Source organism: Diadema antillarum, unplaced genomic scaffold (assembly GCF_040938485.1).
Source record: "Diadema antillarum isolate AM-2024a unplaced genomic scaffold, OU_Dant_1.0 scf00000231, whole genome shotgun sequence".
Classification (NCBI taxonomy): domain Eukaryota; kingdom Metazoa; phylum Echinodermata; class Echinoidea; order Diadematoida; family Diadematidae; genus Diadema; species Diadema antillarum.
Window position 1 is genome coordinate 443,176 of NW_027271120.1, and position 27,068 is coordinate 470,243.

A 27,068-nucleotide genomic window follows, 5' to 3' on the forward strand; every position below is an offset into this window, starting at 1 on the left:
AGACAGGCCTCACGGGAGGGGATGAGTCACTTCTCAAATCGTCACTGTCACGAAGACAACATTACTTTTTATTGTGCAACAAACGGACAAATGTATCATCATGATATCGGAGATAGATAACGTTACATCGTGATTCAGTGGAAGCAGCACAAGTAATCTTGCGGTGAGTGCATTGGCCGATTGAACCCCCAGAGTGGCATGGCTCTTCGCATAAGGGAAAATTGCCTTTTCTTCGGATTCACATGAGACACCATCAGCCCAGGTAGCGTCACATAAAAGGGGTTTATTCGGATTTCTTCTTCTGCTTTTTTTTTTAAGATGGCCAAGATGGCCATCTTAATAAGTTTAAAATGATAACATTATCATAGAATTACTCATCCAAATTTGGGTTCCTAACCCATAAGGATGATGCTGAACTTGCAATAACGCACTAAGGACTCTTAACAGCAGCAAAAAGGGGTTAAACACTTGAAATCATGCTGCCCGGTTTACAAAATTCAGCTAGAATTCTGAACGTTTATTTTAGGATTATTGCTTATCAGTAATAATTAGTTTAACACATCAGCGAAGCTTGAGGAAAATCGGACAATCCGTTCGAAAGTTTTGAATTCTTTTAAAGTTTCAGTGCCGCCATATAGCTGGCTGAGAAGATTAGGGAACCTACAACAGCTAATAAAATCGACAATATAAAAAGACATTCTCACATTTCATTTGTCTGATTAAAGGAAAAGTTTGCATCCCCTCTGCATGCTCTTCTTGTTAGTGACACATGTTAAAGGACAATTTCATCTTCATATACATGTGGATTGAGTGAATGCATCAATATTAGTAGAATACATCAGTGAACGTTTGGGGAAAATCTGACATTCCGTTCAAAAGTTATGAATGTTTAAAGTATCTGTGCAGTCACTGCTGGGGAAGAAGGGTAATGTTGTTCCCCTGCTTTCTCATCCACTAATGGCAACACTGAAACTTGAAAAAATAATAACTTTTGAACGGATCGTCCGATTTTCCTCAAACTTGCACTGATGTATTCTACTATTAAATATTGCTGCATTCATTCAATTCACACCTATTTGGATGAACTTGTCCTAAGGGAGTATCGGATCGATGAATAGCTAGCTCAGAGTGTGCGCAAGCTAAAGGGGAAAGCGGGGTGACAAGATGCATTGATGGAAATCAAAGTCGCCGAAGATTCGGTCTAACGTACAACAGGTGACTTTTCCTGCCGAATATCATAATACGGTGACCGCACGGTGACCTCTCCGGTGAGTCGTGAGTCTCACCTGCAGTCGCGGCGCTGTGTCATGACAGAAATGCCACCATGAATTTCGCACCTGAAAATAAAAAAAAAGAAGATAAAAAGTATAGAAAACAAACAAAGAAAGAGCACAGTCCCGATGACATCACTTCTATAAACTTCACTTCACAGTCCAGCCCTGTTCTCTTGACACCGTCCGCTCGACTTTCTGGTGTCCAGGTCAGCAGGTGGCCTTATCGTATACACATCGCTGATCCTCAGGGAAGTGAGCGCCGATGGTGAACAAGTAAAACGATCACACTCTGTCACAATTAGAGCGTGTCTTCTCACTGAAATGCCTCAAGCAAATGTGCATGTGATGTTCAGTTGAAAAAAAGTTACTGGTCACGTCATGCTAGCGCAGAAAAAATAAAGAACAGAAAGGAGGAAAGTTTGGCACGATTTACCCTTTTGCTCTCTGTTGTTTCCCTCCTTCAACCCCCCTCTTTTGATCCAAAAAACAATGGACCCTTTGGTGGACATGCACACAATAGGATTGACCCAGAATTGGTGACGCCTTGTCTACTAGTATGTTGCATAGGGTCTGAGCCAGGATTCCCTCCAACATGCAGACCGTGTACATCCGACTTTCGTACGATTATCGCACTGTTTTGCATCAACAAACGAATATCTCCTTGGGTCGTCACTTTTTATAAACTTTTACGCGTATCAACGTCTCCACAGGAAAAAAGAAGAAGAAAGATCAAAGTATCGTTCATGATATTGCGTCAGTTTAATTAAATACCTGTAGTCATTATGGCTACACGGAGCAACATTATAGAATGTGAAATCCCGCCTCACGTTACAGCAATGCACAAATACCCAAATAATTATTTGTAACTGAGTTCTCTCGCTTGAGTATTTTAATAGATATATCATGCTTTTGGTTTTTTTTTTCATATCTGAAGTTTGGTCTAATAATGGCAAGCACCCTTGGTGTTTACGCACACGCTAATAATTGATAATTACTACTGCATTTATTAATTGTTTGTGTATGTAAGTGTGCGAGTATGTATGTAAGTCCTGCAGGTGTGTGTATGTGTATGTGTGTGTGTGTGTGTGTGTGTGTGTGTGTGCGTGTGTGTGTGCGTATGTGTATGTATATGTATGAGTGTGTGTGTATGTGTGTGTATGTACGTATGTATGTGTGTATATGTATATAATTATGTGTAAATCTATGTGCGTGAAGGCGTGTATTCACTGTCACTGTCATGCCTAGCCATTTTAAATGGAACGAAACTAGATTACGTGACCTTGCAGAGCTGCCAATTTGATTAATCATTCCCGACGGCAGGACACCATTGGCACGGCGCCCTACTATTGAATGACCTTTAACCCCTTCTGTCGCAATGAGTCAAAATACGTGCACAGATTTCACACACATACATATTGGCAGTAAATTTACGTGACATGCAGAGGATTAAATCTTTGTGCTTGTTTTTTTAAGGTATACGCCATGGAGGGGCAGGCACACTAAAGAGAGATATCATGTCAACGAGTACGTCCAAACAAACAAGCGACCATGCACAGACAGACAACAAAATTGCGCACACGTATACCTATAAAGACGTCATTGGAAATACATGTAGGACCTACTGCATACTATCAAAATCAACATTAACACATCCATAAGCATGAATTCAAAAGCTTTCACACCTCTAAGTCCACTATTTAACCGGTTCTGGAGTTCGGTTCTTGCAACTGTTTCGGTGATTGTATGTAAGTTGCGATTATTCCGGTTGCTTTGGTGATAATCGGAAAGCGCCGAAGCTATAGTGCTGTGGTATATTATTCAATTGGGATACAAGTGAAGAATTTGATTGCAAAACGGATTGAGTGTTATTTTTAAACATCTGACTGTAAATTTATCATCAGATAGAGCAAAACGAAACGTTTCCAGTGATAACTCACGTGTCACATACCGGTAACAAGAACTATTCTTGAGGTTATGATTAAGAATATCTAATTTTCTTTATCATTTTCAATTTCAATTTTTTTCCAAAAATCTTAAATCCACAAGATTGGAGTTAACTTAATTTGCAATCAGACTCTTCAAATATTGCAACCCTCTCATACTAAACGGGAATCGGTGTTGTTTCTTACGCAACATTGGCATACTGGTATTTTTGTTTGTTTGTTCGTTTGTTTTTATGTGCTACCTGCTATGTATACACAGCAGGTTGCAAAATATATACTGAAAGGAAACACAACAGTACAGATCAGATATTAAATCAAGTCAAATTATAGTGTCATGCTGTAAAATGAAACGCAATGTTGCCTTACCTTATTACTGAGATATCGTGTCCATTCAAATATGTTTTGTTCTCAGTGCTTATTGGAAAACATATTCCCAAAACAAACTAAAACTGAAACGGAAACTGAAACTTAGTCATTGTAAACTCTCCGATGTCTTAAAAAAAGTGAACTTCTGTAACATTATTTTTTCGTTGTTAACTATCGTAACATCAAAATATGTGGTAGTGTTCTTATCGTCAGAGAGAGAGCGACACATGGAATTAAGAACATCTTTGCAAAATACAATTTTGAACGGACTGCCAATTTTCTTTCAACTCTTACTGCTCAAGTGGTAAAAATAATCTTTTTGCGCTCATTGCAGGAATCCGCCAAACACTTCCCCTTTTGAATACCGAAATGGAAGATCTAGAGATCATCATCATGATAACCTTTCAAATCATTATCAAAATTCCTCACCAGAGGACTTTTACTGCAGAAATTGCTTCACTGCAATTTGATGCAAAATAACATTTCCTTCAGATGAAATTTGATAATTAACGAGGAAAAAGCGAAAGAGGAAACGCGTGAAATAAGAGTAAGCAGAATGCAATCTGTTTCTTCTCTGTATTAAATGAATGCTGAATATTCATACCCATGATTATAATGTCTGTCACGTAATAATTTCGGATAATTTTCATTATCATGTTATCCTTATTGGAAATCGAACAGTATGCCTGAAAAGAATCGGGATCATGAAGACAGATGTTTCGCATTCCCTCAACAAAATTAGCTCACTCCCGATAGGAATGTCCCATGGTGCGTGTAAGAATAGGGGATTTTTTTTTTCTTCAACTTTGTTTCCAGATGAAGAGTCTTGGTGAAGAAAGCTAGGTGATAGTATCTCGAGCACGTATAAGGCCTTCCCTTTGCCTTCCCTTTTCGTGGGGAACGCCCCTTTATGGGCACATGAAGGTTACTTGTTTTGTTCTTGACTGTTTGGTGTGTCTCTTTTCCAAAAATAGTATAAGACCGGACAGAACATGTTCTCACAGCTAAATATACTTATACAACTTATATATTGTGCCACGACTATGATTATTACCTGTCCCAATCTCTCTCTATCTATCTATCTCTCTCTCTATCTATCTATCTATAACTATCTATCTATCTATCTATCTATCTATCTATCTATCTATCTATCTACCTATACCCACCCATCTTACATACATCTTACATATACTTACATCTTCATTGATCTACTTTTTTTTCTACGTTTAGCTACTATCATTCAATATTAAATACTCATTGATTTATTACGTCTTTACTTTACATTCGCATGTGTGTTATAATTCATCTAATCACACTGTATATGCTGGTCATATTGTGAGTTCAAATAATTACCTTGCTACTGATGATGAACTTACTAATGATCGGGTACTGAGTAAATGGAAGTACAGCTACCATGATCCAGTGTCTAATCTCTCCTCGTGTTTCATTGTTTAACCGATTACTTCCCTTTAAATCTGAGTGATTATTTTAAATACCATGAGTAAGTCGTGTCCGTGGAAATTGGGAGGCTGTTGAAGAGGCCGCGAGGGGCGCCCTAGTCGAATCCCATTCATGGGTTTAGGGGAACCAATCTCCATTGTCATCTGTACAGCATTTTTACTTCATCATGGCCATGGATACTACTTGCGCTGGCATTTTGTCATAGATGGTCAAAGAGTGAGGACAAACTTCCTCTGGTTTGGCATCTCTGGTTTGGAATCTCAAATCTTAGAGAGGGAGCGAGCATGAAAATCATTTTATGAACTGCTGATGAACGATGAGCGAACACCATCTGAACATGACCTAGCGCTTTCGATTCGGCCGATCAATGTCGTCTGTAATCTCCCTCAGGAATGAGGTTAGGAAAGACGCCCTAAAATGGCGATAAAGCATTGCTTGATAGGAAGACACGGATGTGGCGCCCTGTTTTTAGAAAGCGACATTTGGTTGACTTTAAGTAACCTCGGTGTTTCCTTTAAAAAACCCAAAACAAAACAAAAACGCTAATGCAAGGATCAGAGCGAGGAAGAGGTAAATCAGAGAGACGTAATAAAAAAAATGATAATATAAAAAAAGACATAATAGACAGACAGATGAATAGAGAGAGGGAGAGAGACTCCAATTTGATACTGTTCTATACTCTCAGGCCTGTCTATTTGAAATAGATGACCACGATAGAGTCAGTTATCGAAAGAATAAGTTAAATAAAACAAATCCCCAAACAAACAAACAAGCAAGCAAACAAACAAACAAACAAACAAACAAACAAACAAACAAACAAACAAACAAACAATAACTCGGTCAGGGCGTTTTAATCCTTAAAACCGCGTGTCTTTCCTTGAACTATCGTCAGAAGCAAAACTGCATTTGGCTTTCGACACTGTAGGTTTTCATACCCTTGTCAATCTTCTGACGTAAGCGGAGCATCCCGACTGACTTTCCATTAATTCGCTACCGCGTTGCCATGGCGACAACGACGGTGTTATTTACCGTGTTTGGAATAGGGGTTCCGAGGCAGGCTTATTGTCTCAGAACTCGTGACGGAGAAGGAGGCCGAAACCCCCGAACAGATTTTGCGAGTATTCGCCAACTTCCCGCTCGTGCGGGGGAAACGCAACCAATTATCACTGACCTGTTAAACTTCCGCGCACTGTTCCGGGAATAATTCCATAAATAAATAGCTGCCAATATTATTAGATACACAGGGGGTCACGTGATGTGTTTCACTTCGTCATTGTCGTTTTTATTTTTGTTTTTATCGCTCTGCTGCTATTGTTGTTGTTGTTGTTGTTGTTGTTGTTTGAGATGCGTGTGGTCGAGGGGGGAACCCCATCTGAAGGCCCGATGACATGGTCATGATGGTCGCGTATACAACAGTATGTGCAGAATCTGCCTACCTCATGAAGCCACAATAGATTTGGCTGAGATGGTGCTTCAGGTTTTCAACTTTATGTGAGATAATGAGAAAGAGTATACTACTCAAAGAGGAATTCAAAGTTTATTTGATGAAAATTGGTTTTTGAAATGGCTGAGATATCCAAAACCAAAGAGGTACTAATAAAAGGTGGGACCCACCTTTTATTAGGACCACTTTGTTTTACTTTGTTTTAGGATATCTTAGACATTTCACAACAAACTTGAATTCCTCTTAATTGTATGCTCTTTAATATTTCATAAGTGGTGTCTAATTATCTTGCAAAAAGTTGAAATCTGAGGCCTCCACTTCAACCAAAACTATACCACCCCTTTAGTGCAATGGGCACAATGACAATGTTCTGTATCTCAGAGAGAGAGAGAGAGAGAGAGAGAGAGAGAGAGAGGGAGAGATAACGGCTGAAAGCTACATGTACATGAGGATTCGCAGCAATTGCAGTGCTTGTACTTGATAAAAGGCTCAGTAAAGTAGGCCTACTTGCTGTCTTTTGCCATTCCCCCCCCCCCCCCCCCCCACCATTTTTCTCAACCAGTCCTCTCGGTACCTATAATGCATTTTTTAATCCACAAAGACAACATGTCAGACCTATGAAGGTCGAATTCCCCCTGTCACTCACTGAAAAACTGAAATAGATAAACTTCACATGCACTTAATTAGCGTTACATGTTATTATCCGAGAATAGGTGTGTTACATTTTGTCAAGGACTTGCCAATTTTCGCAAATTGAGCATATCGACAATCAGTGGAAAACCTCAGCAGGTTTTGAACCGTTGAATGGAAAGCAATACAAAAATAGTAAATGACTACCGGTGGAGAAGGCAGCGACGAAAAGCGCCAAAAGTATTTGATTAGGATGATACGATGTGTGTTTACTATTACCAGTCCTGCGAAGAGATGAATCTTGCCGAATAAGGTGGCAGGATCAACCGAAGCTTCCTCAAACTATGTGTCAAAGAGTTACTTAAAGGGACTGCACAGTTCTGGTTGAGGTGAGAATTTAGCTTTTCACGTTCTGCGAAATATTCAGAACCCACTCTTTGAGATGTCAAAGAGTATACAATTCTAAGGGGAATACAAAGTTTATTTGATGAAAATCGGTTTTGAAATGACTGCGATATCCAAAGACAAGGTGAAACAAAGAGATCCCAATAAAAGGCGTGGCCTGTCGCTTTTTATCATTACCGATTTTTTGGATATCTCGGCCACTTGAAAACCAATTTTCATCAAATAAAAGGTTGAATCCGTCTTAAAATTACATGCTCTTTCATATTTCATATGAGGTTTCTCATTATCTCACTTAAGAATGTTATAAACCTGAATCCTCACCTCAACCAGTACTGTACAGTCCCTTTAACCCTCTGCCTACCATATTAATCGTCAAAGGTATACTTGGAAAATTTGCACACTTTTTTGGTTCATTGGCACAGAAAAGATTAAATATTCTAAAAGAAGCAGTATACTGCTGAATATTTTGTCAAGAATATAACCCGGCCCATAACATTCGAACATCAAGCATGATGATAATCGTCCGCAGGTAAATGTCTTTTAGAGACAACTTACTTTGAATAAGCTTTAGTTAATCACCCTTTTTAGAAGATAAAAAGTTTGCGATAAAACTCAAAACGTACACTATGTAGCAAGTAATTTCGATAGTGTTGGGTCATGCGTCTAACCCATAGCTTCTGAGAATATTGTGTATGTCAATACAATATTGCTCGATGAAATACAAAGAAACAAAGAGAGACAGTTCTATAACCACACTCACCTGTTACTTCAGCTACGATGAAGATCTCATGCAGAACCAAAGGCGTTTCATCAGTCCTGGAGAACACCAGCGATATAACCATCTAGTAATACCGATAATGGATGAGATGATGCGTTGAGCTTATTCCAGAATCTCAGTACAGCTTGCTAAAGGGTAAGGTGGAGGTGTATGTGTCATCTATAGCACCCCCAGCGATTTGCGCGTCTTACAAGGAATCGACTCCAGCGAGGCGAAGGTGTTAAACAGGCTCGAGAAGAGGTTAACCACAAGGGCACAATTGCGTTGATCACGTTCCTCCTACTGTTGATGATTTAGCGCTAATCAATTTGGAACGTGTTGCGCCGCTCTCTTACTCCCAGCGTTCAAACGTGTAGGTATAGGTATGTCTAAAAGTTACAAGTAATGCAAGAGGCTGCTTGCGATGAGAAGATCGAATCCGAAACAACCCAGATTTGTCATCGACGTGACGTGGGACAACTCTATGTGCTGCGTCGGCTACTGGCCCGAAGGAGCGCTCACTGTATTATAATAATGCAAACTTCGTCTGAGGGCAGTTTGGGTTTCTGACCTCTGGAAAAGATTAGACTCGAGAGAGGAGAGGTTTCAGAGAGATTTGCAACTTCTGTCTTCTTCTGCCCGTCGAATCATACAGCACGAATGTGAATGCGAGACTGCGACAGTAGCGCACGAGCTCTCTCAGCTTCCTCGGCAAGCGAACGTTTGAGTTTGATCAAAGAAGAGCTCAGCCTCGCTGAGGTAGGAGAGGCACCCCCGTTCCCTACTTCTGTTGCAAGCTATAGTCTGTGTATTCAGCCCAAATTCTCACACAGCGCGACAGGAAGTTTTCTTATAATTATATGCCCAAACTTTTCTCAACAGGCAGATGGGAAAGTGTTTACTGTCCACTTTCTTGATACAAGAGTGAACTGGCTGTGTAATTGTTATTATTATATGACTCTTAATTACTTTTGAAGAGAACAATGAACAAACGTAAATTTAATTCGATACTGTAGCAGATTCGTAACAGTCGAACTTTGTTTTCTATCTCGCACTTAATCCCCACTCCCCCCCCCAAAAAAAAAGAAAAAAGAAAAAAGAAAAAAAAAGAAGATATGAGGGGTGGAAGTGGAATGATTAGCTGATATGATTCAGACGTCAAAGCTTGAAATACACTGTTGCATCGACAACATGGACCAGGAGAAATGTATCGGGAAATGAGTTATTCTGCTCTTTAATGGGTATTTCCCTCACTGGATACTCAAATGAATAACGCAAGAGTTTACTCAAATTCGGTGTTTTTCGTATATGCCTGGATGTTCAAGGCATGTATCCTGAGGCGTTTGCAACTACATGTACATTCATATTACTAGTATTGTTATTGTTATTTTTAACAATGTAATTTCAGTGGATAGAGCTATTATGATATAGATTAAAAAGAAAACAGGTCAAAAAAGCTTATTCAATATCTACCAGAAATTACTTACTTGTGCGACGCCATTTTCTTCATTTAAAATACAACAGAATACAATGTGTATTCAAAAATTACTTAATTTCTGTCACAAATCAACATAACAAACAAACAAAAAAGACATATTCTAAAATATAAAAAACAACAACAACGGAAGAGATTTGATTGGAGAAATTGTAAGGAAAACAGCGCTTTACATTAATCGTCTACAGGCATAGCTCAACAAGCTAACACAGAATGATACGTTATGGTATGATAGGTCACTGTGAGCAAAGCTTCATAATGTGATCACTCTAAACAGAATACAAACACTTGCTAGGAATAAAGATTATTGTTAAAAGCAATACTAGTGAAGAGAAGCGTATGAGATAGATAAAAGGTGCAGGCAAAATGAAGTGTAAAGAACTTTGGTATACCGATACTATAGCGTCATGTGTGATATCATAAGACTCTGTAAGAGCCGCAGTCGATACAGAATAGTGAGAATCACCTACTTATATCATGCATGACCACTGCTCACAGTTTTAAGGGGAAATGGATCAGGGCGGATTATTGTCACATGTCCAACTTTGACCAAGCGTATGGCCAGAGTCTGTCCATCAGCGGCCATTGTCTCATGTCTCACCTATTCTTGGCATCTGATGACTTCATAATCCGCTCACCTGTTTGAGACTGAGGCACCCCTAAACCTTTCCGTGAACATCAAAATTCTAAGAGAATGCTCAAGGGAATATTATTATCATTTCTCCTTTTTTTTTAACACAAAGGTCAAGCCATGAAAGCCCATTGTAATGCTATGGAGCCTAACTCTGTAGTAAAGCCGTCTCGGAAGTATTTTTTTTTAATTAGAGTAGGTCCTGTTATGATTCCAACGTATGAGATAAAAATGAACTATTCGTCCTCCAAAGTCGCTTTTACGTGTGAGTTTCCACCAAAACTTGGGTTCGAATCTATTTGAATTCAATTTACTGTTTTTATGTTTACTATAACTATAACAGAAAAAAAAACACACACTTATAACACCTTGAAATACAAACAATGATTATGATGATACATTGACAGAAAAAAATAGAAAAGAGAATCCTACATACTGCAATGTAATTGTGTCGTAATGTATTTTCCTGCATGGTTGATTATGTAATTATCGTCTTTGTCATTGTCATTATCAATGTAAGTCGCAATGGATTACAATGTATTACTTTGATTGCAATTGTCATTGTACTTGAAAAGTAATTGTAATTGCAATTGCAATTACAATGTCGATACTCCTATGATAAGGGTAACAAGACTCGCATAGAAAGTTTGAGTAGGTCATAGTGTAACTAGATCTAGAACATTATCATTTCTTACCGAGTTTAAATTCTACCTTATCATATGTATGTCTACATCCACACAGAATCCTCTGTAAAAAGTCAACAACAACAGCAACAACAACAACAGCAACAACAACGGCGGCGACGACGACGACGACGACGACAACGTTAACTACAACTGCACTTCCATACACGCACCCTGCCTCATCGTTGCACTGATGCATTTTCTACCCCCACAATAAGATTTAGTATACATGTGAAATGGTTTGCAATCATAAGTTGACAATTATGTACTGTATTCTTTTCACAGGCCGTCATCAATACAATTAATCACGAAATTTTACTTCATAAATTGTCCCATTGATGGTATACGAGCGAGTGGAGTGGTTCAGGAGTTACCTGCAAAACCGAAAACAATATGTATCCTTGAACGAGCACAGCTCTAGTCTTGAAGTTATTAAATGTGGCGTCCCTCAGGGTAGTATATTAGGACCTTTACTTTTCATCATGTACATAAATGATTTTTGTAGATCATCCGACATACTTTCTTTTATACTTTTTTGCCGATGATTCAAATATTTTCTTCTCCCACCAAAATCCAATCACTCTTGTCCATACTGTTAATTCCGAATTAAAAAAAGTGACTCAATGGATAAGAGCCAACAAATTATCACTGAATCTTCAAAAAACTAATTATATATTATTCAGTAAGTCTATAGAAGTTTTACCCACAGATATCATCTTTGATGACGTTCACTTAGAGCGAGTATCTCATACAAAGTTTCTCGGTATTACAGTGGACGATAAACTTTCGTGGAAGCCTCATATTATTAATGTTAGTAAAATAATTTCGCGTAATATGGGTATTATTAATAGACTTAAATCTTATATCCCGTTGTCTTCTTTGCTGACGTGTTATTTTTCATTAATATTACCTTATCTAAATTATGGAATCTTAGCATGAGGTAGTGCCCATCAAACTTTATTAGATAGATTATTGTTATTACAAAAAAGGCACTTCGTATTATTTGTGGCGTTTCTTCACGTTCCCATGCAGATCCATTTTTTGTTAGATATAAGATTTTAAAAATCAAAGATTTGTTTTTCTTTCAGCTGGGTCAGTTTATATGTTTAATTATAACACAAATGCACTTCCCAGCATTTTTGATTCAATGTTTCCACGAAATCAATCTTTTCATAATTATCCCACCATGCGATCAAATGAGTTTCATCTACCCCTTCTGAGAACATTATTGGCTCAAAATACATTTATATACACTGGCCCTAGATTTTGGAATTCTTTAAGTTGTGATATAAAAAATTCTTTATCTTTGAATTCGTTTAAGCGTAAGTTAAAATATTTTTTGTTGAACTCATATTAAGATATATACGATTCGTTACTTAGCTGGTCTTTACAGCCTAAGGGTTCATCGTCAACCATTGATTTCATCATTGTGTATTTTTTTACATTATCTTATTTGTATAAACTTTGCTCGGCTGATTGAGCTGCAACACCTCAATTCCCTCTTACGATCCCGATGTTTGGCTTTTCCTTTCATTTCCCTTTTCTTTCTCTCCTTCCTTTCCATTATTCTTTTGTGTTTTATTACTGTCATGCTATACCCTACCGTAAAGTCATGTAATGTCGTTGTGTTTCTACTGTCTTGTTCTGTCCTGTCTTGTTCTCTCCTGTCTTTGTTAAAAAAAAAAGTTTAATGTATTCACAAGAATCCTTTGAGTGGTTCACAATTTACAAGCATGCTTTTCAGTGAACCTCCCAGTTCTTTCTTTTTTTTCCTCCAAACATAACTTTGTATTCTGCCGGTATGCATGTATAATTTCCTATTTGTTAACCATTATCTACCATGTAAAGTCGAATACATGCCTATGTTATATCTTCTGATTCATTTCGTGTTATGTTTGACGAAAAAGAAAGAAGGAATGAAATAAATGAAATAAAAATGAAATAAATCAAAATCAGGCTTCCGAGTTAAGGTGGAGGTCTCCTGCACTTGTCCTTGTTCGTAATAATTTGATTGGCTATAAATAGTAATCAGTGGTTTTCGAACTGTTTGTGTATTACGGGTACTACAATTCACGCATACCGTATGATATGTATATTATGTATATTGTTTTTAACGCTTCATGTATAATCATTTTTTGACAATTTATTGTGACGTTATATTCACTTTGTGAAAAATGAAGGAATCAAATCAATCGAATCAAAACCTCCGCAAGCCTAGGGGACATCTCAAAGATTGTAGGATAAGATATGACATTTCGTAGATGAATCCTTTGTGCATTGATCAAATGCAAATAATCACATTGCTAAAATTCAGCTGTATTATCTCTCTCTCTTCTTCTTCTTTTTTCTGACTCTCATCACGATTTCCCGATTTATTTCTTTCAACTGATGAAAAAAAAAAGTGAAGAGGAAAAGCGCTCTGATTTCATCGGCGAAATTGGTGAGTGGGAACATGAACTCGTCCGAAAGAGAAAATCTCTGCCTCTACAAGTTGATTAAAAAAAAGCAGGAGCAAAAGCAACTTAGGATAACTGCGAAAGATTCATAGAAATCGGACTAAACATGCTAAAGTTGAAAAGTAAAAAAGAAAGTTGCTGAAGTGCAGTGTTTCTATAACTATGTTTTTACATTACATTTTTATCTGTTAAAGTCGCATAGAGTACGCAGCCTTAGAGGATATTATGGCCTTTATTCTAGTCTGTTTTCACTCGCAAACCTCCACTGAATTAAAAAAAATCTTCATATCAAATCAAAGGAATGGTACAGTTTTGGTTGAGATGGGGTTTCAGGTTTCAAACTTCTTTTGAAAACAATTATTCGAGATGATGAGAAACCTCTTATGAAATATGAAAGAGCATAATTATTACAATTATTACAATTGAATTTGATGATTTCTGGACCCAATTCATTTGAAGGGATAAAAATAGATGATTATGTTTCATAGAATAGTTCAATATGCAGACGATACACTGTTGACATTAAATGGTACAGAGAAGGATTTATTAAAATAGCAATGAATATTGTTGATAGATTTGCAAATATATCTGGTTGAAAAATCAATGAAAATAAAACAAAAGTAATATGGATAGGGAAATGTAAGAATAAAGAAGATAGAATGTTGCCTGAAAGGAATCTTCATTTGGTGTATGAAGGAGGTTTTAAGTATCTAGGTATACATTTTTTTGTTGATTTAGAGAGAACTTTTCAGTATAATTATTATGAAAAAATGGAAGTGATAGGAAACAAATGAACTTTTGGCGTAAACGCTCCCTAACGGTGCTTGGTAGAATTGTAGTTATTAAGTCATTGTTGTTATCAAAATTGAATTATTTGTTTTCGTCTTTGCCAAGTCCTAAAGGTAATTTTTTGAATAAGATAAATAATATGTTTTATAGTTTTATATGGGAAAGGAAGCCGGATAAAATAAACAGAATTCAAATATCTCAGACCTATGCACGAGGAGGAGTGAAAATGATGAATATTTACACACAGGTTACAGCATTGAAAATATCATGGATTAGGCGATTGTTATTTACAACGGATAAATGGTCAGAAAAATTATTGAGTATATTTTTACCCCAGACCAATCAATTAGATATGAGTCTCGGAAATGGTTTTTTATTTGAACAAGCCTCACATACGTGTAATCCCTTTTGGAAAGAAGTATTCACAGCTTAACGGCGATTTACTTTCGGTTTATTGTAATAATTTTCAGTGCCAACCTTTGTGGAAAAATAACAAAATTACTATAGGGAATGTGTCGGTTTTCAAAAGAAAGCGGTATCAAAAAGGAATTCGTTTTGTTAATGATTTGTTAGACGAAGAAGGAAATGTATTATCATTTACTGCTTTTAAGAGGAAATATGATGTTGACGTTAATTTTTTAGATTATTTAGGAATGTGTCATGCAGTTAAAAAAGCAGGTTGTGATGGAGATATGAATAATATGGAGAAGATTTGTCAACTAATTATACCTGATATTTCAGAATTGGTTATAAAACATCGTGTAGGATGTTCACATATTTATGCTGTTTTGTAAAAGAATAGAAATCATGCATATCAATGTAAAGGATTTTTAAAATAGCGACAACTGATACAATTTGAAGAAAAGAAATGACAATCTTTTTCGTTGGCCCCGTTCAAGAGCACGGAGGATGTTAATTTAAGATGGCTTCAGTTTAAGATAGTTTATAGAATTTTATATGCAAATAAGATGTTGAATAGAATTGGATTGGTTGAAAGAAAAGAATGTTCATTTTGTAATGTGTATGTTGAGACTCTTATACATTTTTTGAGTGAGTGTCAATATGTTGATAGATTGTGGGTTGAAGTAAGAGAATGGATTAATGTTAACACGGGGTTAGAAATAACATTTACGACGGAAAATGAATTATTTGGGCTTTGGGGTATTAACAATTCGGCATTGAATTGTATTACCATGCTTGTGAGATATGAAATTTATGTTTGTAAAATTAGAAAAATGACTCCTCGTTTTGATTTATGTAAATATAGTATAAGGGAATATTATGATAAAGAGAAATTCATTGCAAGAAATAATCATAAGTGTTTCGGAAAAAATGGTGTCTCTTTAGACACCTTTTTTCTTGATGTACATTATAATTATTGCATTGTATTTGAAAAAGTATGATGTTATTTGAAATATAATGTATTACGTGTACAGATGAAAGAGAACAATAAATATCCCAGTGAGGAAAAAAAATAATGATTACAATTCTAAGAGAAATTCAAAGTTTTATATTGATAAAAATCGGTTTCGAAATGGCTGACATATCCAAAACAAAGAGATCCTTATAAAAGATGGGACCCGCCTTTTATCAGGAACGCTTTGTTTTACTTTGTTTTTGGATATCTCAGCCATTTCGAAACCGATTCTCATCAAGTAAATTTTGAATTCTTTTTTTAAAATTGTATGCTTTCTAATATTTCATAAAGTGGTTTCCAAGTATCTCGCAAAAAGTTAAAAGCTGAATCCTCACCTTAACCAATACTATATCATCCCTTTAAGGGAGAAGAACAAAACCTTAGCCACCACATCACTTTGATTTAAGATTGTGACGACTTTGTCGTTATAGTCTTGTAGGGATTTTGGAAGCTGCAGCTCATGGACAACCCCCAAAACAAACAAACAAATAAACAAACAAACAGACAGACACCAAACAAACAAACAAACAAACAAAATAGATTTGGTAATTTTTGTTTGCACAGGATTAACTGGCTAAGGCGATGACGTTTTCGCCGGGTTCAATATGAATATGGGATTGCCTAATAGTAAAAAAAAAATAATAATAATAAGGAAAATCACTGTTTCGTGGAGACATTTTAAGAAACTTCAAATTCCTTTTTTTTATCACATGCTTGATATTAGGGAGATTCCCTCAGTTTTTCTTCAGTTTTCTTATGTCCAATATATGGTATCAATTGAATTAAGTTGTGACCATAGAGTAGCATTTCCCTGTATATTCAAAACTAGACAACTCTCCGACAATGTCCGATCAAAAAACTACTCACTCTTCCGATGTTGGCGCTATACATGGAAATTCACTGATGTTTCATACTACGTACATCGAAGCATTTCAATAAAGTATGACCAGCAGCATCATTTTCCACCACTGCAACAACATTCACAATACGCAATACTCACAAAACAATGTATGTATGAAACAACAAGCAATTCAAGTTACGAATGTTCTATGAACATATACCGATAATTTCTTTATTACATTATACATTTTCTAGTCAAAGTATTTTGTCGAAAACAATCGAAGATGATTATCATTTACATGTCATTATTTTAGGTCAGGTATCAACAGTCGATCAGTTATATCTACAACGATTTGCGCTATTTCAGTTAATTCGGAAGCTTTCATATTCTTTCGAGAGAAATCCCTTTTACTTGCCACAGTAATCAGACTTTCACGATGTGAGCACGAATATACTTTAGCAAATAAGAGGAGAATGCTCTACGAAAGAGATACATCAAAAAGTACTTTTTTTGTTTTGTTCACCTCTCTATTGCTTTTTGCCACTCTCTCTCTTCTTCTCTCTCTTTCACTCTCCCTCTCATTTATTATTTTTTTAGTGCAAGTTTAAATTTGGAAATATATCAGTTTATGCAATATATTATATACATAATGAAACGATTAACTATAAAGCTAATGAGTCTCGTCTCTTTTGTTTGCTTTGCTTGTTTGTTTTTGTACAGAAGGGACTGTCGAAAAATAGTATAGGCCTATTTAATTATTGATTTCCGCTGCCTTGATAGACAACGGATGGTGAGGTGGATCCCGTTGACAAGGTTAACGCACAGGGTAGAGTGTATTACCATCCGAGTTGTTGGCATATCAATTCTATATTAGGTCTAGGTATCCTAGATACTATCATGACATGGACGTAGGGGAACAAGCCCTTGTAACAATTATAGCATGAAGATCTCAATGAGCGTGTGGGCGGACTTTCTAAAAAAAGAAATTCGGCGGTTCCACAGGGAGGTGGAACCTTGCTTCAGAACAGCTTGCGAAACCGTTTGCGGGGTTCTGTGGTAGAAGAGACAGGAATCTTTATGCGTCTCGCATTATTTTGACTTGAAACGTTATCTTTGGATTCTTGGGGCTTCTTCCGACATGATAGCGTCTATCTTCGATGAAAATGTCACATTACGATCCCAAACCCAACTTTCTGTCATGCTTGGCATTACAATGTGTTTGACATCATGTGATTTTAACAGGGACGTACGTTTTTATTGCATCTTTTTTTTAAATGTACTGCTTTCTATTTTCAAAACATTTTTATCCTCCTTTTAGCTCACACCTCAAATAACAAACAAACAAACAAAAATAACAGTCCTTACATATTAGAGAAATTATTCCTCGTACTGACATTTTATCAGTCAGATTGCGGTTTCAGGTGACATATCGTCCTCTCATTGCGTTGGAACAGGTGATTATATTTACAGCGTAATAGGAAACAGGACGAACGTTAATCAACGCAGGAGGGGGAAAGGGTGTGAATCTCTGGCCCCCATCCCTCGAGTTATGGCATTATATTTTCTGAGTCCTTATACTATACAGTATAATGTACACGTATTGCAAACACATAGTAGATACAAGGAAGCTGCAAAGTGATACCAAACTACCTTCTCTTCCAAAGATGATCATACTAATGAGTTATGATTGTCATCCCCTATGTCATTACTGACAGGAAGAAAAACAAAAACAAACCCGAAACAAAACAAAATAAAACCTACAAATGTACTTGTAAGGCCCTTTTCAGAAACAAACTCAAACACCTTACATATGACAAAATTGTAAAAGTTTTTGTGTATCTTTTCAGAAACAAATTCAAATACCTATGTCACAATCATTGTAAAAGTTTATGTTTATCTGTTCGAGCACTTACGCGTTTATCAATACAATGCACAAATTTGCCCCTAATAATTGATTGTTTCAGTAAATCATCCAAGAATTCATGCTATACAAATTCGTTCATCTCAGATGGACTGCATTCGTGTAATACGAGCTTCCTAAAGAAGACCCTCCAGATTTTCGCCAATGAAAACGAACTCTATTCTCTCTATCTCTTCTGTCTTTAATTGACAAGTTGAGGATTTCGGCTACAGCAATAAAATATTGCATATCGCCAAAACTTCTGCACCATTTATTTAAAAGGATGTAAATTCTGTGTACGATGTCTAACGGATTCTGAATTTACCCTCATTTTCTTTTCTTGCATTCATTTTTTAGTACTATACTTTTATGATCATTGACACGATTAGATGATGCCAATTTACACTCTTTTTGGGGGGTTTTATACTTTCTTTCGCAGCTGGAACTTCATTACAGTCTTTGATTGTTGGACACGAAACAAGCATGACCATGGTGTTAGACGTATCTCGCCCTGTTGGAGTGAAGAGAAGAAAATACACACACAAGGTCAACATGACGTTAGGAACGAATACATTTTGATATTGAAATAAGTTCGAATCGTTCACGGAGAAAACATCCGGTTTTGTTGATTCCGTTTGCCTGTTTATTCCCCGTTTGATTTTCGTAGCCTTCTAGAAAACTTCAGGAAATGGACAGTTTCGAGAACACGGTATCAGAAAATCAAAAGCAATCAATATCCTCTAGGTACCCCCCCCCAAAAAAAAAAAAAAAAAAAACACATACAAAAAAAAAACAACAACAAACAAACAAACAGACGGACAGACAAATAAAAAACAAGCATGTCAAATTATCGATGTCATCAGATTCCACATATCATTTCTTAGTTGATAGCTTGTTATTTAGGGTTTCATTAAGTCACCCATTGTAAAACCGGCTGTAGGCCGTCGAGTATTTTCCCTTCACATCCAAACTCGATCGTAGAGCGAAACGCCCTCTTGTGCTCATATCAGAACATCCCTTTTGTCATTCGGAGAACCTTCTTCCACACCAGTTCCTTTCCAATTTTGATGAACGACTGGCTGTTTTGGTTTTTGGTTTTTTCCTCTTGTGTTTGTCTACTTGTTAATAGTTGAAATTACTATGCTGTGGTATACGTCATATCTTATAGATTATGGTAAAAGGCTTTATCCTCTCTCAAATTTTCGCAGATTACAAAAAAGAGGAAACATAAAGAAGCTGACAAAATGATGCGGAAAAGAATTATAATGAAGTTATGATATCATCAGCAGATTTAATGTAAAAGAATTTCAAGTCAAGAAATCTTTAAATAGTTTTGTTCTTCCTGTTATCTCGAGAAGCACTTGACAACGATGTCCCATTCTTTCGCGCGAAGGAGAGAGAGTTTTCTCCCTTGGGTTTAGTAGCAGTGTATGTATGGGATGTAAAGTTAGTGATGAATAATAACCGAATCCCAAACACTAATGCAACTTTTGCCTCGGATTTCACACACAAAATCAATTCTTAATGAGAAATTGGTACAATTTTCATCATTTACGTAAGACCTCTCTCAACAGATTACACGAAATGTCATTATGGGGAGAAAGATGTGTTTGTCTGTTTAGAGTCTAGCAACTACATCCCTTTCTCTTTATACTAGTCAGTTTATTTTATGACAGCTCTGTTTGATTTGAAATATTCAAAGCCTTTTTAATGGCGTCATGTCCACAAACAAGATTAAAAAAAAACTCAACGGCGAAAACGTCATTATTTCATCAAATGCACCCAAAAAGGTGATGGTGACTTTCTAATCTTAAAATTGTCCATTTTTTTTTCATGACACTATTATCATCGTATGTGTTTGATATCAACGTTTTCGAGCTAACCATAGAGTATTCGGTGAAATTGTACTTTAAAGAGTAAAAGGCATACATTGGGTATCCTTACTGTTTGTGCTTGTGGCAGAGTTTGCACATGTAGATGACGCATCCGACGATGGAGGCAACGGTCACGATGAGAAGAAGGAGAACGATGATAGCTGACACCAACTTTTGAATCTTGTCGTCCATAACTTCCATGTAGTCATCGGGAATACCGTCTGTCGTCGTCATCATCGCGGTCGTTGTCGCATTCATGTCGGGCGTGGTTGGTTGCATCTCCGTGGTGGTAGGTGCAGGTGGTGTCGTTCTTCCCCCTGAAAAAAAAAAACATGAATGGGAATTCCTTCATCTTTATTTGCTTGTTTGTGATATCTCGAGTCGGTTAGATGTATATCTTACAGTTTTATGTTTTTCAAGCCAAGGGAGAAACGAAAGTTGCTAAAATATATAAAAAGGTAATATTATATACACTCAAGGCTCGAAACTACTATTATTATTATCATTATTATTATTATTATTATTATTATTGATATATTAACTTTTCTGGAGGCCAGCTCAGGTCAGTAATAATGCATTTTAAATTTTGGTGGCCCGAAAAAAGAAATGTGGCGGTATAAATGAAAAGAAAAAGAGAATTCTAATTTGAAACCACGTTGGGCGAAAGAGCCACAAGAGATGCTTGTTGAAATTTTGGTGGCCCTACACCAATCTTTAGTGGCCCCGGGCCACTGGCCACCGTCTATGTCGAGTCCTGATATAATTATATACAGTGTATAATAACTCGGATTTAGGGAGACAGTGCGTGGGAAATGTGTACTAAACAGTGTCAGCAGTAAAGCATGCGATTTAATGAGATGCAGTGACAATAGTTGTATAGGTTAAACACAAATTGTCTCCTTCAGATCGATTTTCTCTTTGACATAATAAGTAGGATTATTATTTCTTCCTAAAGCTGGATTCATAGTTTGGTATTGTATTACATGTATGCGATTTTGTGGTTCATAACACAAAATTCTTTGTAGAAAGCAAATATTAGTAATAGCAGTGCTGCTGTTCAAATTTAACGAACGGAGGAAGGAGAGTTGATGACTTTCACGAAAGCCCTATAATGGGGATAGTATGCTCGGCTATTTAGTTCAGTTTATTTATTTATCTGTTTCGTTTAAGTAGGGTAGCTCTGTCAGTAGCTACAAACACTGTTATTCTCAAAGCCCTACACATACAGTAGTATACTGTCAAGTGTTATTTGGTTACTTTAAAAGTAGTCCAGTATAACCTAAAAATGATGATCGATGTCTTGTAACAAAATGTATTGTATTTCATTATTGAATGTAGATTATAAGATACTTGCGAAAGTTTTGTCAAACCGTATTAAGCATGTTTTGCATGAAATAATCAATGTTGATCAAGTTGGATATATAGAAGGAAGAAATATTGGAGAGGCTATTCGATTGATTGATGATATGATCTTTTATACATCGAGCTGTGGTTTACCTGGTTATATGTTTGCTATTGATTTTGAGAAAGCTTTTGATTCGATCCGTCATACATTTTGCAGAAAGTTTTGAATATATTTGGTTTTGGATCAATGTTATGTAATTGGGTTGAAATATTGTATTTGAATAGCTGTAGTTGTGTTATAAATGGTAAGGAGTCTACTGGTTATTTCCCAATACAGAAGGGGGTAAGGCAAGGAGATCCTTTATCCCCGTATTTATTCATTATGTGTATTGAAATTTTGGCTCAGGCAATAAGGAAGAATTCTAATATTCATGGGTTAATGGTTGATAATGTTGAAATTAAACAAATTCTGTATGCTGATGATGTTACTTTATTTCTTCAGGATCGATATTCTGTTGAGGAGGTTAAAAGATTATTTGATGTATTTTATCAAATTTCGGGTTTAAAAGTTAATAATGATAAAACGTATGTGTTGTTATTAGGTATTCCGAGGGAGGATTGTGTGTTGCCTTTTGGTAGAGTAGAACAGGTGGTAAAAATATTAAGAATATATTTTTCTTTGAACCCTGATGTTAAAGAAGTTATGAATTATAAGGAGATTTTGAGTAAGATAAAGATATTATTATTATGGTGGAAACAGAGAGATTTAACGCTGATGGGGAAAGTTCAATTGGTAAAGGTTTTTGTTTTACCAAAGCTGATTTATATTTCTTCACTCATGGTAACGCCTGATTGGGTATTTGAGGAGTTAGATAAGGTGGTATTTGATTTTATTTGGAGGGGTAGAGATAAAATAAAAAGGAATATTTTGTATTTAGATTATGATAGGGGAGGATTAAAGTTAATTAATTTTCGAGTGTTTGTTAAAGCACAAAGAATTATGTGGATTAAGCGTTTGATTTCTGGGGATCATAGTATGAAGTGGAAGTTATGTTTTAAGTTTTTCACTAAATCGGTGGGAGGTATTTTGATTTTTTATAGTAAGGCAATTTTAGGGTTATTGAGGCTAACTTTACCAGAATTTTATAATGATATGTTGCAGGTTTGGATGGGAAGTAGAAGTTTGATTCTGAAAGAGGATTCAAAAAGGAATGAGGTAATTTTTAATAATAAATTCATTTTGATTGATGGACATACAATATTTGATAAAGAGTTATTTCTTAGGAATGTATATAACGTTCATCATTTGGTAGATGTAAATGGGGACTTTAAAGGGAGAAGGGAGTTTTTAAGATTAGGATTTAGCGAAGAAATGATTGGAAAAATGTTTGAAATATTTTTAGCTTTACCGTCATCATGGAAGGGTACATTAAAGCGAGAAATGAATATATGGAGGATACTCAACTGAAAATTGAATTATATTTGCAGAATAAAATATATCATATACAGGATATAACATCAAAACGTATATATAAAGCATTGATGAGGGATGGAATTGAAACATCATCAGCATATAATAATTTAGTTGGTTTATATAATTTTGAGGAAATAGATATTAGATTGATTTTTTTGAGGCATCGGAAGTCTACTCTTGATTGTAAACTGCGTGAATTTCAATATAAAATGTTGTATGGTTTAATATATACAAAAGCTAAGTTATTTTCTTTTGGTTTTGTAGGAGATAATCAATGTACATTTTGTTATTCTGAGGTTGAGACTTATGAACATTTGTTTTTTCATTGTAGGAAAGTCAATCAGATTTGGAAATTGTGTAGTGAAGTTTTTGTTTTACCCCAGATGCAAAAGTTAGATTGGCAATCTGTTCATGTTGGTATTAAAACGCAGGATATTGGAAAAGGACAACTCATAAACCATTTGATATTATTGATAAAATGGATGATATTTGTATTTTCGAAGGAAAAGAGCAGGCCCCCTTTGATAAGAGAAATTAGAGAAAGAATGTTAGAAAGTAGAGAAGAAGAAAGGAAATTAGCAATGAAACGAGGTACGCTGGCCCTGCACAGCAGGAAATGGAATCAATTAATGACACGGGATACTTACTGCACTACTATTTGATACCTTTTTTGTGCTTTTTGTTGTTGAGTGTTTGGTGAACAGTTTCGATGTTTGTGGGCGTGTGTGTGTGTGTGTGTGTGTGTGTGTGTGTGTGCGCGCAAATATGTGTGTGTATCTGTGCTGGAGTGAGGTATACCTGGAGTATGCCTATTTAGAGGGGGGAGTGTTGTTGAGGTTATACGGGTGAGCGATGAAGGGGTAATGTTTATAGGTATGAATTATGTACAGACATTGATCATGAAGATTTGTAAAATGTTTGTATATTGGATTGTGTGTACATAGGTATGTAGGCTTTTTGTTGACACCTGATGCATAGGTATGCAGACCTTGTGTTTGACCCCTTATAACAATATTGATTTCATTATCTCATGTATAATCACTGCTGTGACGAGTATACGGACGCAGTCAATGGGTATATTTTGTAATGTGTATTGTACATACGGTTTTGCTGACCCATTAGGCATTAACAATTGATTTTATAATTATTGCGGGGATGATTTATGTTGTGAAGCAGTTACTGTGTATTGTATACTAGTAGTAGAACAATCGGAAATTTACACAATGACAGTCCTAAGAATTATTTTGTAATATTTTGATATACGTTTGAAATGTCACGCTGCAAGCAACACAATTAAATATTGAATTGTAATCAATGATGGATGATGAAATCGAAATAAAATATTGTTTGAAACAAAAAAAAAATGTATCGTCCAATGATGAACGCGTCGCGTCGGGACGAAGTCGACTAGTCTGTCCGTTTCAGACGCAAATCTACAGCCTCGCCGATGCTGTACAATGGTGCTCCCACATTAACTATTATGTCTTTACCACTTCAAACTGATAGTTTGCTTACTTATGACGCACTTCCGTCTTATGCAACATTAACAGTATCGAATCAACAAAAAATTTTACCACTCGGGATAGGTTTGCATCTCCATGAAACAACAAACTTTATCATGATTACCACATACAAATAAAAAATAATAGCAATAAGGCCAACAAAAGCCCCTCCCCTCATACACACACTCAATAAAAGTCATAGGCATGTATTGATCAGTGGTGTCTGTTATTGATACGGACTACGATGGATCGACTGACCTATTGGTTCACATATGCCATTGATCTCCATGAAACCCGGGCAGCACTTCTTGATCTTGGCGTAAACCACCCGTGTCGCCTGGCGATACACGAGCTCGTAGCCGATCCTGAGGAGTGGAATTGATACACAAAAACATATAGAATTAAAGAGAGATAGATGAAGATAGATAGATAGATAGATAGATGGATAGATGGATGGATGGATAGGCATGCGGAAATATACTAGATAGTTAGGGGGTGGAGAAAAGAGGGTTAAGGAAGAAAGAGGAGGGAGGGAGGAGGGAAGAAAAAATGAAACAAAACCAGCATAACAATCAATTCCAGTGTTGTCTTTTTTGGTTGTTTTTGCTGCTGGTCTCCCTTTTACTTTGCTTGTTTTATGACATGTGACATCATTGTCGCATTTTCAGCTGCGTGTTTAGGGAAAACGCCCTTTCTCTCGGCATTCTGATGAAATGCAATCAATAGTACTATTCTTATCTTACCACAATAAGCATTACCATTGTTTTCAGCAGCAGCAGTATCAACAATAGTATTATAGTCGTCATCATCTGATCATTATCATATTTTGTCATCATCTTGAATTTCAAGTAGGCCTATAATGATAACACTATTTACTTTACCATTTTTTTTACGGTGCCTATCAAGATTCTTCCGAGCTTCCTAATTTCCATCAACACATGGAGGGCGTCCTTGCAGTGGTGAACTCGGAGAAAATCAGAAAAGAAAACGCATCATCATTATCATTAATTCGGATACCAGACGAACTTACCTGTAAACCCTGCACTTGGCGAGGTGCAGCCAGCCGCACTTGACAATCGCAGGAACCTTTCGTGACTTTTGAAAGGACTGGGCAAAAGTTGTGGTAACGCTGTACAATGTATGTTGTAAAGACAGAGAAAGGAGGAGATGGAAGGGGATGATGATGATGTGAGGGTTGGAAGAAGAATATTTATCAGATATAACATTGGACTTTATTCAGAATTGATAAACAAAAACACCGCGTCAACAAAAGGAAGAACAAAACTTAATTGAAGATAATATACGACAAGCATGACATGGCATCAGGACAATCGTTTAAATTTTGTTTGTTTTCAAACAGGTGACTGATGATTAATACGGGGCAGCACCTTCTTGTTTAGTTACTCTAATGTCCCGTTACATGCGCATTGTTTGTGATGGTTTATTTGTTTTGTTATGAAGAAGAAAAAAAATCATCTACAACAATTATTGATTTACAATGTTTCCCCTGAACTTTCAACTGAGGACAGCGATTGAAAAAACAACAACAACAAAATCCAGCATAAGTGCTTCAAAATATTTCTAAAATGTGAGTTAGAGATAGAAACAACCAATGTAAAAATTTGAACCGGTATAATCGATGTTAACAATAGTTATACGTGTAATAAAAACGTTTCCAGACTAAACTGTCTACAGTTATGGTTTATTGAGAAAAATAATGAGTGATATACCTCCTTACATTTTAGGCTTTATTGCGAAAATGTTATGGTAGGATGTTTTGTGATACAAATGTGATATCTTTAACATTTTTTAAATCACTGCTCCCAAAGGTAAACAGGACCTTTAAACTTTCATTGTGTAGACTTGTGTTTGAAAAAACAAAAATTACACAAATTTCGCTACTACCTATGGGACCTGCTGTGACTCTTAGAAAATGAACTGACAATTCTTTTATCGGGCATTTGGAGCACAAACTTATGATCACATGCAGCTTATGACACGATTCTACCTAAGTTTTCGATCACTCTAATCGACACCATTGATAGACACACAGCTGTTGACATCCCCGCCTTTTTTCCATGTGTGTGTGTGTGGGGTGGGGGGGGGGGGTGGGGAAGACTGTATGGAAGTTGTTAAAGGAGACCTCCGGATGATTTTCAATTTTTTTTCATTTGAACAACTATAAATCAGTTATACTGAGGACAGAGTTTCAAAATTTGTGATAATTTGGATGAAGAATAAGAATATTTTCAAAATTTAGAACAAATTGCAATGAACAAGGATGATGACATGGCAGAGTCACCATAAGAATTTATGAGTTGGGGCTAAAGGAAGCAGAATAAAAGAAGGCATGCATAATTTATGCACAGGTGAACCCGCAAG

General features: G+C 36.3%; 1 protein-coding gene across 1 annotated transcript in view; it reads right to left on the reverse strand.

Annotated features, from left to right (window-relative positions):
* The window catches only part of LOC139724820 (uncharacterized), a 44,093-nt gene that overhangs the window by 16,338 nt on the left and 687 nt on the right, over positions 1–27,068 (reverse strand). The window contains exons 2-4 of the mRNA XM_071635945.1: positions 25,717–25,815; positions 24,945–25,051; positions 20,437–20,683 (exon numbers count right to left, since the gene is read on the reverse strand). Of these exons, the coding sequence (XP_071492046.1) occupies positions 20,437–20,683; positions 24,945–25,051; positions 25,717–25,815 (453 nt within the window). The remainder of the gene's footprint in view (positions 1–20,436; positions 20,684–24,944; positions 25,052–25,716; positions 25,816–27,068) is intronic.